A 14,969-nucleotide genomic window follows, 5' to 3' on the forward strand; every position below is an offset into this window, starting at 1 on the left:
AATTATTAAATGCTATATCTTTTTTCTTAAAAGGAGGGTGTACGGTAAAAAGTTAGAGAAAGTAAAAGGAAAATGATACTCTAACCTGGTTTTTTTTACCTGGTTTTTACTCGCCTACGTGGCACTGACACGTGGAAAAAAAGTAATTGTTTTTGAAAATAGAAACTGAAGGGACGAGGTGACGGTTCTGACGGTTTCTGAGACAACTGCGAAAGAAAGGGCAACGTCCTGTGGTGTGCTTGCGCGTGAGGAGACAACACGCGCTATCCATCTCAGTTACCCAAAGTTTTCATTTTTTTCACTGAACCCTCACTGAACGCTTTTTTCACTGAACGCGCGAACCAAGTCTGAACCCACTCGAAGCAAAGAAGCGGTGCGGTGCCTTCAGCTTTTGTACAAGCGGTGATATTTTCACTCAACCAATCGACCCTGAATGTTGTACAAAATGCGAAGTTGTTAGCAGAAGGAGAAGGAAAGGAACTTGGACAGCGGAAGAAGTAGTAGAATGAGGAGGCTAGGTTTTCCAAATTTTATTCGTATACCTTTGTTGTGTTGTTCGTGCGCCTGGTCATTGGTGGAAGAAGGAACCCCTAAAAAACATCCGAACTTGGGAAGGGAAGAAGCGGTAGAACAAGGACGTCCGCGGTTCGTTTTTAAGGTTGTGTTTTCTTTACGCCCAAACCCTTGGCGTTCCTGCATTACATTCTTACTGCATTGTATAACAAGATGAAGTTGTGATTTATATTTTTTTTGCTCGTGTGGGTATTATGATAATAAAGGAGTTTGTGTTCGTTGAGTGAATTTTTTTAACAGTTGTCGGCGCCGTTTAACGAGAGGAAAGGCGAATTTTGATTTGTGTAGGTTTTTCTGTGTAAGTGAAAGTAATGCTTGTTTTTGAATATCGTTGTAGGTTTTTTAATTGGTGTGTATTGATTTGATTTTGTGTAGGTTGTTTTTGCAACATGGCTCGAAAGGGGAAAAAAGATGGGAAAAAACCAGACGTTGATGAAGAAGACATGGTTAGTGCTGTTAATTGTTATATTGTGCATCACAATTTCATTGTTGAGCATTAGTTAAATTGTTAAAATTGAATGGAAGGTCCGACTGATAAATTTTGTGGATACAAAGCATATTGTGGAAATAAACAATGTGTTGACTGATGGACATCGTAGACGTATAAGAGTCACCCATTTCAAATGGTGTTTGGAGTTAGAGAGGTCTCTAGATATCTGCAGTCCTCTACTAGTTGAGCTACTTCGGTGATGGGATGACGGTGAACAATCCTTTCACATATGGAAGCATCTTGTACCTTTATCTGTTGTTGATGTTTGTTTTAGTCTGGGGTTAGGTGTAGTTGGTGAAGAAGTACAATTTGATGCATATGGATGTGGGTTAGTTGGTTCACTCTTTTGTGGTCAAAGAATTTGTATTAAAGGGATAACAAACATGATTACGAGTGTAATAGGAACCGAGCATGATGATGTAGATAATGTTTGTCGTCTGTATATATTGTTGTGCTTTGCCGTCTTGTATTTTCCTAGGAATTCAAAAGTTATTTGCAATATGCCTTTTAGAATATTAGATGATATTGATAGTTTGGTTAAGTTCAATTGGGGGAGTGCAGTGCACAGTTTTTTGGTTAACTCATTAAGTCGTGCATATGGGGTTCATAGCCAGAAAAAAAATGACCACAACATCACGTTGGCAAGGTCAGTTGTGGTTTTGCAGGTATGCTGAATTTTATTCTCTTTGAATCTTTAGATCTATTTTATATTTTTTGTGTTTAGTGTTTTGATATGAATGATGTAACATTTGTTACTTTTAGATTTGGGCTTTTGAGAGGTTAGAATTGGGAGCAGATAATAGGGATATAGTGTTTCCCAGGATTTTACGATGGCCAACTTTGAAGTTAAGGACTTCAAGCATCGAGTGGCTATTCATTGAACCGAAGGTAATTTAGTTTTTTTATTTAATTTTCATACCTTATCGATTTAGTTGGGTTGCTGAAGTTTTAAATATAACAACATTTTATTTAATCATTAGTTAAATTACATTGCAGGTGATGTTCGATTGGGCTTTGACTGAAAAAGATCAAAGTAATGAACTTGTTCGGGTTGCTTTAAATCTTACAGGCGTTACTGAAGGTGGTGATAGGGTTAGTGAAGGTGGTGACGAAGCTGGGGTGTCCAATACGGGTGATGTTTGGTTAAAAAAATTTCACAGCAATGAGATTGAAATAATGGAGATAAACAAAAGATTGAAGATTTTGGAGGATGAGGTCTTTAGTGGGAATGAAAGTAAGCCCGTTGAAAAGGAGAATGTTTGTGATGATAAGGGCCAAACTTCACATTCCAATACCGAAATAAATGCATATGTAAGCGATCGTGATGTGGGTGAAGATTTGGGTGCACTTCATGAACATGAAGGTCATCCAAATGAAGGTAACACGGTGGTGGATATTTCAGATGACAGTGGAGTTGAGGATGAAGCCCAAGTTGGTGGGGATGGAAATGGAAAGTCACCAAATTTGCATGACGTGCCAGATAATATTTATGAAGACAACCCAGTTCATGATGTCCATTGTAGTGAATTGTTGGCAATTGTACCATGGGTTGCGCCCATTCAAGGAAACTACAGTATCGAGCGTGTTGATGTGGTTAAGCTTTACCGGACGGTTACTCGGGTAGATTGTCCTTATAGGTATGTTATCAATACAATACTTAATAATATTTTGTTTACTTAAATTCTGGTTTTTTACATGTTTTAGTAACTTCTAATTGATCTGTTGAAGGTTGTAGCGATAATTATTTTAATTTAAAATAATGATTACTTAAAAATAAAATTGAAAAAGAAATATATATACATGAAAAAAAATATTTTTATACAAAAATATAGAAAATCTCTAAAATAATTAAGTAATAAAAATTATTTATATTTAATTTTATAATAACAGTATTAATAATTTTTATTATCAGAAAAAAATGCATGTGTATTTAATAATAATAATAATAATAATAATAACTACAACTATTAATTTTTTTTTACTAAAAAATATTTATCCAGCTTTTATTTTTAATTAATTTTGACAAATTTAATTTACTTTAAATCAACTCTAACCTTATGATAAAATTATAATATTACATTTTATTTTATTAGAACATCTTTTTTATTTATCACATCCATAAATTTATCTTCCAATCTCTTAAAATAAATAACACTACAATTTTTTCTTTATCTCTTAAAATAAATAACACTACAAATTTATTATTAAAAACAATCAGAGCCGAGAGTCAATGGTTTCACACAAAAAAAAAAACATGACAAACAATGTATGTAAATTTTACATATACAGACTTGATTGAACCTGAAAAGTAACAACAGATAGGCAAATAATGTTATAAAATCTAAATTTTCATTTTGTCTTTATAATTAAAATGAAAATGATTTATTATTTTCATGATTAGTAAATAATGACTTATGAATGATTATGATTTTTCATAATTTGCATTAAATAAATAATTTTACATGTTATCAAAGTAAAATTCAATTAAGCTTGATTTACCTTTAAAAAACCTACATCTTAACTTATATCATAATTAAGTTATTATTATATATATATATATATATATATATATATATTAATTAGGAGATTCCCTCTTTTGTGTCAACATTTTATAATTTCAATTTTACCTTTTACAATTTAATTATTTATTAAATTTTAAAAAATTAACGTTACTTTTACAAATTTTTATAAAATTATTTACTTATCTCCTTCTTCTTTTATCTCCTACTATTCATCAACAGTTATTTTTCTCATATTTTCTCCATACATTTCACTTTAATTTTTATAAATATACTTTTATTTTGTTCATTAACTTAATAACAATATAATATTATCCATTATTAATATAATTCAAAAAATACAAAAAATCGTACACACAAGCACTATTGTACCTGTATTTACACTAGTATATATAATAGGGATTTAACATTAGACGTGACATCAAATACTATATATAGAACACGGTTATAAAATTTAGATTTTCATACCGTATTTTCAGAACAAATTTGGTATATCTTAGAACAAGTTTTTCATAACATATATGATATTTTTAGGATTAGTAACAAGCTTTCCGAATAAACTTTTCAAAATATATGAAAGAAATAAGTTTTGGAATTAGTTTTGTTCCGTAGTTAGTTCTTTTCCTCTTCCTCTTCCATTGCAATGGAAAATAGAAGTGCAATGGTGGTGACGAAATGACACCCCCACAACAGCAACATTAGCGTGATGTAGTAGGATATTTTAATATTCTTTTATTATTATACGAGTGCAGTTTTTAATAATATAAGTGAAAGCTAAACTTCTTTATTATTTCATTTTAATGTATCTACAAGTCGGGAAGTGATTTCTTTTAATTCATTTTATCCTTATTCACCAAGCACATAGCCAAACACTAAGCTGTGTTTGGATTAAAAATAAATTTAAAGAAGTAAAAATGAGTGAATTAGGAAAAAAATAAAATAAAAAAGGTGAAGTTGTTTAGATTAAGAAATAAATAATAATAAAAAAATGAGAAGATAGCTATTGAAAATTTGAATGAATGAATTGATGTAGATAAGAAAAAAGTTATTTTTATTTATTTTAATATAAACATATATATTAAAATAAATTTATTATTTTAATTATCCTTTTAATTATAATAATAAAAAATATATTTATAAATATTCAAGTATTATTTATTTTGTCAAATATATTATAAAATTTAAGAAGTTCACTTTCTTCGCATTTCTTGGCTTACATGCGTTAAAAAGTATAAAACATTTTTTTTTTGGCTTGCTATGATATTGTTTGATTTTTTTTCCAAAAAACATCGTTCACAACTTTTTTTACTTCAACACATCCTGTACTTAAAATTTACATAGATGAGACGGTTTTTATTTTTAGTTGAGAATTCGTCTGGTAATCGAATTTCTAGATTTTTTTTCAGCACTGTTCCGCTTTCTTTTTACATGAATAGCACACTGTATATTAATTTTATATGGATGACACACTTTTTATCTTAGTTGGGAATTTGGTCCTCCGGGAGCCGAATTCCAACTTGTTATGTTTTTCTTTTTTGTTCCAAGTCAGAATTCGGTCTTTAGAGATCCGAATTCTGAACTTGGTTTTTCTTTTACAAAAAATTAGAATTATTTTTTTAAAATTTTTGTAATAAAATAGATATAAGATTTATTTTTTATCTTTTATCTTTTATAAAAATTTTATCTTAAAGGTTAAATATATATTTTTTAGAAATAGATATAGAATTGTATTTTTAGTTATTTTAGGTATTATTTGAAAGAAAAAAAAATAATAAATAATATTTTTTATTTTTAAATTTGTTGATTTAAAAATAGATTTTATATTGTGTAGTAAGTTATTTTATGTGCAATTTGAAAATATAAAAGTCAATTTAATTTAATTTAATTTTTTTTATAATTTGTGTAATATTAATTATTTTTAATAGATGTTTATAAATATCAAAATTACAGTTATCTTTTAATTTTTGATAATTTTAAAAAATTGTATATTATAAACATTGAAAATTTGTTAAAAATATTTTAAAAATGATGGAAATAACTAAAATAATTTAAAAGCATTGTATTTTAAATAATTTTGTTATTTGTTTTTGGTTTATGTAAAATAAGTAACAATAAAAGATAATAAGAAAAGATGTACCATTGAATTGAATCAAGTACAAGTTTATTGAACACAATTAAAAGTACAACATAAACTAAGTGGTTTGATGTGAATCATCTAAGTGCAGGGTTATTAGGACAATGATTTCTTGTGTGTCCTTCAGTTCTACAAAAGGAACACTTTTTTGATTGTCTTCCTTCCTTAATGTCCATCTCAGTCCTAATTCTACTTGATTTAGGACGACCCTTCTCGCTCCTTTTTGTGGTAGGATGAGGCCAAACCTGTGGCCCTTGGTATGGTGGCCAATATTCTTCATGTCTTAACTCGCCAAATAAATTGTCATATACTTTCATGATGACATCCAGCCTATAATGGGGACTTATGTACATGCTAAAGTCGTGATGTGCATGCTTGCAAGCTGCAATAACATGTGAACATGGCAGATGTATTTTTTGAAACTTTCCACAATCGCACCACCTTTCATCTAATCTAACCACAAATTTTTCTGTAGGACATACTTCTCTGGGATTGACCATCTCTTCCACTCTGAATCTTGTGGTATTTCTATCAAATTCAACGACATGGTGCGTGTTTGACTTGGAGTCTGCATCTTGTAGGAAGTTGGTCGCGTATTCAGAGTACACATGACCAGCACTGGCCATTGCAGTTATTTGCCTACCTCTTTTTGTGAAGTATGTGTTGCACCTGGTGTACGTGGCCAATACTATGGATGAATGGGCAAATTCCTTGTCTTCTTCAGGACATAATTTATTGCTTCAGCTAGATTCGTTGTTACGTGACCCCACCTTCTTCCTTGATCATATGCAAGACACCACTGCTCCCTTGGAATTTAGTCTACCCAAGCTGCTGCTTCTGGGTTGTCTTCTCTAATGATGTTGTAGTAGTAGTTACATCGTGGCTCCGTCAATGCGTACGCTACAAATATAATTATAAGAAGAATTTATTTTCTAATAATGGGTGTGAAAAATTAACAGCCAAAAAAATTAAAAAGACAAATTTACATATAATAACTTACCTATGTTGACGAGGTCCTTTTTCAGAGTTGTATTCTTGAATCTTTTTGTAAAATTTTATGCAATGTGTCGAATACAAAGCACCTGCACACAGTTCTCTTCAGTCCAGCCACTACTAGGCCTGTTGAATGCTGCACTGATTGAATTGTGGCAGTCTGACATTAAGCACAAATTTTGTTGAGGCGTAACGTGTGTCCTTAGGTTTTTAAGGAAAAAAAAACCAAGCTTCAACGGTTTGACCCTCTACTATAGCAAATGCAATGGGAAAAATGTTATTTCTCCCATCTTGTGCAACAACTACTAGAAGGGTGCCCCTATACCTTCCGTAAAGGAAGCTTCCATCCACTTGCACTATTGGTTTGCAAAATGGGAAGCCATCAATGCATGGCTTGAATGTCCAGAACACTCTTCGAAAGTGTTGTTGGTTTTCTACGACCTCCTCCCCGTTTGTAATTGGACTGGTTTTCAACTTGTATACAAACCCAGGCAAATACGTTTGCATGGCTTGTAGTAGGCACAACAATCGGTTGTAAGATTGTTCCCAGTTTCCGTACACATCTTCAATTGCTTGCTGTTTTGCTAACCATGCCTTTCTGTAGGTTGTGTTATATCCCATAGAGGTTTGGATGGAAGAAATTATTGTGGCAATTGGTGTGGATGGGTCTGACAACACCATTTGCCTTACATGTTGAGATATTATTCTTGAGCCCAGGTGTCTGTGGTCTTGCGTTATGAGTTGTGTTGCACATGTGTGCACACCTTCAACCTTTCTAATTTCCCACACTTGGTCCCTTGTACGTAATATTGCCTGACATTTCGAAGGACACACGTGTTGCGCACATTGCACCCTCAATCTTGTTGTGTTTGAGTGTGTGGTTTTGTAGGTGCAATGATTTGTTATGTGGTACCTATTTAAAGCATCTAGAAGTTGTTGCTTTGTTTGAAACCTCATTCCTTGGGTCAGTGTACCAACATCGTGCTCAAAGTTGTCATGCAACATTGTGTGGTGGTCATAAGCATTTAGGAATTCCTGGTGTGGGGTCTGGTTGTATTCTTCATATAATTGGAAGTGTTGTGGTGGGTTATAGGGGACATGTGTCTGAGGGTGAGGGTGAGGGTGTTGTTGTTGTATGGGGTGGACATCTAGGGTTTGGTCATGGTCATCATGTTGATCAAAAAGTATATTGTCCTCATCTTCGCTAAGCGCGTCTAAGGATGTTGTAGGTAGACCTAGGTTTTCAACTTCTATGATAGCTGGAGGAGAGGACCTTTGGGTGTTGTGATGTGCGGGAGTTTGAAAAATATTTGAGGTAGACGGACCGGTTAGTAGTTCGGTATATGACTGTAAATCATTTCCCCAATCCCCTAGGTAGGTAGTGTTAAGGTCAAATAGTTCTTGTTGCGGTTCGGTGTTTGGATGTGGATGATGTGCATCAAAATGTGTTAAAGAAATATTTTCAGAAGGTCTCGTACTTGAGTTGTAGGTGGTGCATAGTTCAATAGATGTAACAGTTGGGGTGGCCTGTATCATGTCGAAAGCGCCATCTAAGTCATCGTCATCTTGGATCTGAGTGGTTGTGTATGTCACATGTTGGCCACAAACTTTAGTCGGAAATTTGAAGTGAATAAGTGGAACTCCATCTCTTGGATCTCTATTTGCCTTCTCCATTATTATGCGAATAAGTTTGGACAAGCCGAAACCTCTATGGATGCAGATCATGATTATCTTTGCAGATGCAAAGTAGACACCAGTTTGAGCGTCACTGGCGATTTCTCCATCGTCGTATACACAGACAAACATTGACCCTTCCATCTGAGGTTGTGGTTGAATCTGACTTTTGATGATTTTTCAGAGCGAAGAGAAATTGCAAGATTAAGATTGTGAGTTTAGAAAGTGAGGGTAGTCTTTTATACCAAAATTAAAGTTATCATGCCACTCTCTATTATGTGAACATGTGACTTGCACGATAGTTAATGTTATCATGTAAGTTGCACGAGCTTTTATGTACTCATGTGATTGACACGACTTCTTATGTACCCATGTGAGGGACACGAATTATTATGAACCCATGTGACTGGCATGACCTCTAATGTTAGCATGTGACTTGACTACATTTTATAAGAGATTAACATTTCATTACCACCATTTTGTAAGTTCAAATTCATTGAAATTAAAAGCTGCATAAACATTTGATGAAGAAGAACATCATAATTAAAAATAAATACTTCAAATAAGAAAATATAAACCTCAATCTAAATTGAGGGACATGTTGAAGTTATTAGAAAAATCAAAATAAACTTCGTCAGGGATTGCGTTGTTTTGCCTTGCTGTAATAAATGCCATTATCTCAACTGGAAGATGACATGCTTTTGTCATTCCCATGTAAAAAATGGACTCAACATCGTCATCTCCACACATCGTACAAGATCGGTTGTGTGTAATGTCACCCGATATGAAGATCGGTAACCTGTAACGTAAGTCTACTTCATAGTCGTCCAATGTTGCACAATTGAATTCCTTGAGGATTGCCTGCTTAAGTTGGGACAACGTCATGGTATTTGTTATGGTCACCCATGCCGTGTTGGAGCTAATGAATTTATCGGAATAGTTATCTTCAACATAGATGCTGCCATTGAAGTACACCAACACAGTGAATGCTGTAGATGTCATTGGGGGGTAGGAGTTTGCACTAACTTGATTAGATTGATGAATGAATTGATGAAGGGCATTATTTATAGCCTGAATGGCTCAGTGTGGGTTACAACAATGACAATTTTTGTTTGTTTATGTTATTGGTTTAGATTTAAAGTAGACTAATCCAACGCACAAGATTTAGATCCACTTTGTAGAAAAAGCTTGGATTTTTATCATAGTGGTTTGTGATGTAGTGATTTTCCCTATGTGTTGCAGCTTTAATTATTTGGCATGTGATATGTCAGGTTAAAATTAAAAGCACTAGACCTGATGAGTGGTAGGCTTTAGTCAATGTCATCATGTGATACCAACATCACATGCATAGTTAATATACACATTGCACGATGAATGTCAATCAGGCTTTATCCCACTTTACTTTGTCACGTGAACCCACTTTAATGCAGGGGTCAAGATTTTTTTTTGACTATCAAGTAACCAATCCGCTTATAAATTATTAGGTCGTTCAGTTCATAACCATAGCTGCTTATTACCAAAACAAGGATGGTGATCCATCACGAGAATAACATTCACAATAGTTTTCTTGTTGCTGTTAATTATGAAGGTCGCATTAATTGTGCTTTTTATGTGTCTACTACTATGAATTTACAAATGTTGAAAGAAGAAATTGCAAGCTATCGTTGCTGCAGTCAAGGAAGAAGAGTCAAAGATGTATGGTTTCATAAGCCCGTGTTAGGAGAAGGGGAGCAGTATGAAACAATTAAGCTCCTCACGGATGATGATGTTTGCGACTTGGTTGCCTTCTTCCTTCCACTCCCACATGATCTCCCAATGAAGCTTTCAGTGACCTTACATCCTCCTGAAAGTGACAACATGGATGCAATAAACTCAGCTACATGCAATAATATCGATGACTAAAGCTTAGTTCTTTATGTGTTTAGGGAAGTTTGAATAGTGTGTTTAGTAATATTTATGATTAGTACTTAATTTCCATTAACGACTTTAGTGTGTTCAATGTAACGAAGTATTTATGTTTACTTGAACTTTTTTTAAGTACTAAGTACCTATTTTTCGATGACATTATGTATGGATTAATATTTGTTGTCGTATCTGAAACTTATGTCATTGGTTTAATAGTGTCTTCTTTGTATGGTGTACATGAAAAAAAGTCTCATAAGTTAATTATGACTTATGTGATGGTAGAAATGGGGAGTTATGTTGGATATTTTGGTCATCAATTGTAGTACTTTAAAAAAAGAAAAATGTGTGTGGATATTCAATGTTTAGGTTAGGAATATTGTATCAAGGAAAATGTGTGTCAGTGACTACATTGTGTGATCATAAAACGATATTTTAATTTTTTTACCACCTGCAAGTGCAATTCATAATTTGGAACACTACTCCCCACATATTAATTCTTGACTCCCCACTTACGGATGACTTGAGGATTTAGACAATTGTTAAGTAAGACAAGCACCTACGACAGATAACAAAAATTATATGATGGAAATTTTGTTTAAGAGACTAAATTGTGTGATCACAATACCATATTTAAATTTTTTTAAATATGCACGTCCAGTCCAGAATTTACAATGGTACTTCCCACATATTAATTCTTTACTCCCCACTTACGGATAAGTTGAAGATATTACAATTTTGAAGCACCAGAAACACGTTTGATGGTGGATATTCAGTTTTTAGGTTATGGAAATTGTATGAAAGAAAATGTGTGTCAATCCCTACATTGTGTGATGACAATACGATATTTTAAATTTTTAAAAAAATGCAGTCTAGAATCTACAACACTATTCCCTACATATTAATGCTTGACTCCCCATGTATGGATGAGTTGAGGATTTTGACAATTTTTAAGTAAGACAAGAACCCCTGTTAGTGAATGGAAATTGTAGGATAGAAAATTTATGTAACTAACTGAATTGTGTGATTGTAATACCATTTTTATTTATTTTTAAAAATCTCCAACCTCAGAACATAATTTTGAACTTCACTCCCTACATATTAATGGTTGACTCCCCACTTACGGATGACTTGCAAATTTTGATAATTTTAAATAGCCATGAAGACCCACGATGGTCAATATTCAGTGTTTTGGTCATGGAATTTGGAAGACAAAATTTGAGTAATTGATTGTATTGCATGATCACAATTCGATTATTCAATTTTTTAAAAAGCTGCAACCTTGGAACATAATTTTCAACTTCACTCCCCACATATTAATGGTTGACTCACCACTTACGGATTACTCTCCACATAATTTTCAACCTTTATGTTCAATGTCATCCAAATAAAACTTTTGCATGTTCAAATTTTGGGTCCTCTATTCCAAAAAATTAAACAGACAAAAGTATTTATCCCATCATTAAGACCACAAATAAAATTGTCAAAGACATTCACTTTACTTCATTCTCCACCCTTTTTCACAACTGAGGAACTATTGTCTGGTTAATTTATCTTCACATGTATAAAATTTATTGGTATTCACGATTTTTTTATCTTTGAGCCCGAATTCTGAAAAGGTGTGTGCACCGTGTAGTCACCTTCATACAAGCTTTAGTCACCATCATGTTGTGCAAATAACATGTAAGATTAAGTCTGAAAAGGTCTTTGCACATGACAGATTGTCAGATTCACATTAATGACCATTGACATGACAATGCACCAACCTCAATCTAAGGGATGTCATTCCTTTGAGTTATCCAACAGCTATGTTTTCCCCCATGAAGTCTTGCATTGTCTATAAATGTTTAATGTTATTGTTTTCAATTCTTGCTATCGACAGAAACCTATAAAGAGTGAAAAATAATGTTGCTATATATGGAGACAACAAGAGCATAGGGCTGCATACATTTCTTCTCGGGTATGTGAACTTCATTTCTTATTAACACACATAAGTTTTTATGTAATCACATATTTTACTTCTTTGTTTAGGACACGGAAGGGAGCATTGTGTCGTCTTACTGTCACTCCATGCCTGAACCTCATCCAAGTATTGTGCCTATAATACAAGAAGCATGGTTTTGACGGTGTGGCTAAATTGCGACATCTAAAGGTTGACCACGGTTTAGTGGCTACCTTGGTAGAAAGGTGGAGGCCTGAAACACACACATTTCATTTTCCAACTGGAAAATGCACCATAACCGTGCAAGATGTCTCACTTCAATTGGGGCTTCCTGTTGATGGACCCCCTATCATTGGTCCAACTATGTTGGATTGGGACGAGATGTGTGAAACCTTATTAGGTATAATACCGATTAAGGGAGAATCGATTTTCGGTTCTATGATCAAACTAAAATGGTTAATGGATAATTTGTTTCCTATAGATGAAAATTCCAATATTGAGGTCATTCATGCACATGCTAGAGCTTATATATTAGGACTTATTGGAGGGGTTTTAATACCCGATAAGACTGGGAATAAAGTACATTTAATGTACTTGAACTATTTGACTAATCTTCGAAGAATGAGGAGATATAGTTGGGGTTCGGCGTGTTTGGCTGTGTTGTATAGGGAGATGTGCAGAGCAACGGATGGACGTGCGAGGACTATGGGTGGATGTGCTTCGTTGTTACAATCATGAGCATGGTTTCGGATGCCCTTTATTGCACCCATTTCAAGAGTTCCACCAACTTTCCCACTAGTTTTCCAATGGAGCGGTGGTCGAGTACTGAACTACAAAAATGTCCCTCACAATGATTTAGTCGGATACCGGGCAATGATAGATCACATGTAACAAAATCAGGTAACATTTACCATTTCTATATTGACAAATGGTTGTAAATGAATGACTAACATTTTCAATTTTTTTTGTAGTTTATTTGGGTTCCTTATGAGGGTTTGGGCTCTATTATTGATGTTGAAGCATATCGGGACCAAGCAATATGGACGTCATGCACTACTTTAATTTGTTTTGCCATTGTGGAGTGGCACCAGTCAGACAAGGTGAAGTTACAATTTCGGCTATCACAAGAGATCTTTGGAGAACCCAACAATCTTGATCATCTACATAAATTAGACATGAGGGGAAGACAAGATGAGAACTGGGTTACTAGACATGCGCAATGGATAGAGGTTTGGAATAACCGGCATGACCTAACATTGAATGGATTACCGATGTTTGGGCCACTTCAACACACAATTGAGTACATGTCATGGTACATTTAAAACTCATTTTTGTATTTGTTAGTTCCACAAATGTTAAATGATCCTAGAATGCATCGTGCATCGACATCAGCAAATGTACCTCCACCACAACAAACTAGGCATGACTTCAACACTCCACATCCACCATCAGGTATGGAGGGAAGAAGGAATTCAATTTCTTCAAACACAGAACTAGGCATACGAAGTATGTTTGCAAATTATGATGAAACACCACCTTCTGCACAACCATGGTTGCGTACATATCCTCAAAGTCCAAATTTCTTAGAAGGATTGGATCAGCCTCAAGAAGACTCAGTTTACTACATCCACAATCCATATGCAGAAGCATCATCATCTATTGCGCATGATGATCATCAACCTCAGGAGGAACATGAACCACAACCTTCACACGTAGAAGAACCTAGACCTGAAGTGCGTAGGAGGAACCCCACTAGAAACAGGCGTCGACCATGATGTGGAACTGGACACCATTACGGTGATTAAAAGGACAAAGATGAAGTTTAATATTTTATTACATATGAAATAGGTTGTGTTTATGTGTTTGTAAGAGTTTACCATGTTTAACACAATTTCGAAGATCAGCAATGGAAAAATTTAATAATTGCAAATGCTTTATTGCTAAATAGCGAACAACACTTTCTTTAGATAAACTCAACAAGTTCAATGATCTTCAAGACCAATGTTACAACATACAAAAAAAAAACTAAATAGGTACAAAGTTGTCACACTTCTCAACTTTCATGAAGTTAACATAAAAATATATTGTCACCGTAGGGACCATCATTGAGTGCCACTAAATGGCATGTTGAAGATCTTCGTCATTCCTTACAAAAAGGAACTCATCAATGCCTTCCGCAACAAATTCAGGAGGGACATGGTACCACAAATGGCTTAGTGGGGGCTCAGATGGCCCCATCAAATGACTTCTTATGATGATGCGCATATGGTTAAGAGTAACCTTATTTGGAAGTCTACATAGGGAGAACCTTCCATCTTCAAAATCAATAGCAGCATTAAAGGAATTATATGCATTCAACTCCTCAAATAAAACCATTTTTACTTATTATACTATAGCACTCCACAACTTTCAAACTAAGGAACCACAACCTTAAATAGAACTGACTATCTTCACCTGGATAGCGTGCCAAGAAACATATTTACTCTCACCATTGTAAAAGCTGGCGCATCTTTGAAATAAAGGGCCTCAGTTGCACCTTCTAATTATGACAAGACATATCAACTTTATTGGGAGGTGCCAAAGTTAATTTATTATATTACTCTTCTAAAAGGTAATAGATACTTCAATTGGGATAACGTGCAAATTCAAAAATTTACTTTGACCACTGTAAAAGCTGATGCATATTTCAAATAATTGGCCTCAATTGCACCTTCTAATTATGACAAGACTTATCAACTTTAT

The 14,969-nt window shown here is 34.0% G+C and overlaps 1 protein-coding gene across 1 annotated transcript; it reads right to left on the reverse strand.

Annotated features, from left to right (window-relative positions):
• Positions 1-5,793: 5,793 nt before the first annotated feature.
• Positions 5,794-6,342, reverse strand: LOC114174424. The gene has a single exon (XM_028059266.1). The coding sequence runs from the start codon at positions 6,340-6,342 to the stop codon at positions 5,794-5,796; it is 549 nt and encodes a 182-aa protein (XP_027915067.1).
• Between the last annotated feature and the right edge of the window lie 8,627 nt (positions 6,343-14,969).

The sequence above is a fragment of the Vigna unguiculata genome, chromosome 2, assembly GCF_004118075.2.
Source record: "Vigna unguiculata cultivar IT97K-499-35 chromosome 2, ASM411807v1, whole genome shotgun sequence".
Lineage (NCBI taxonomy): Eukaryota > Viridiplantae > Streptophyta > Magnoliopsida > Fabales > Fabaceae > Vigna > Vigna unguiculata.

Coding starts and splice junctions, on each gene's coding strand:
- LOC114174424 (XM_028059266.1), bottom strand. CDS start 6,342: ATGGCCAGTGCTGGTCATGTGTACTCTGAATACGCGACCAACTTCCTA.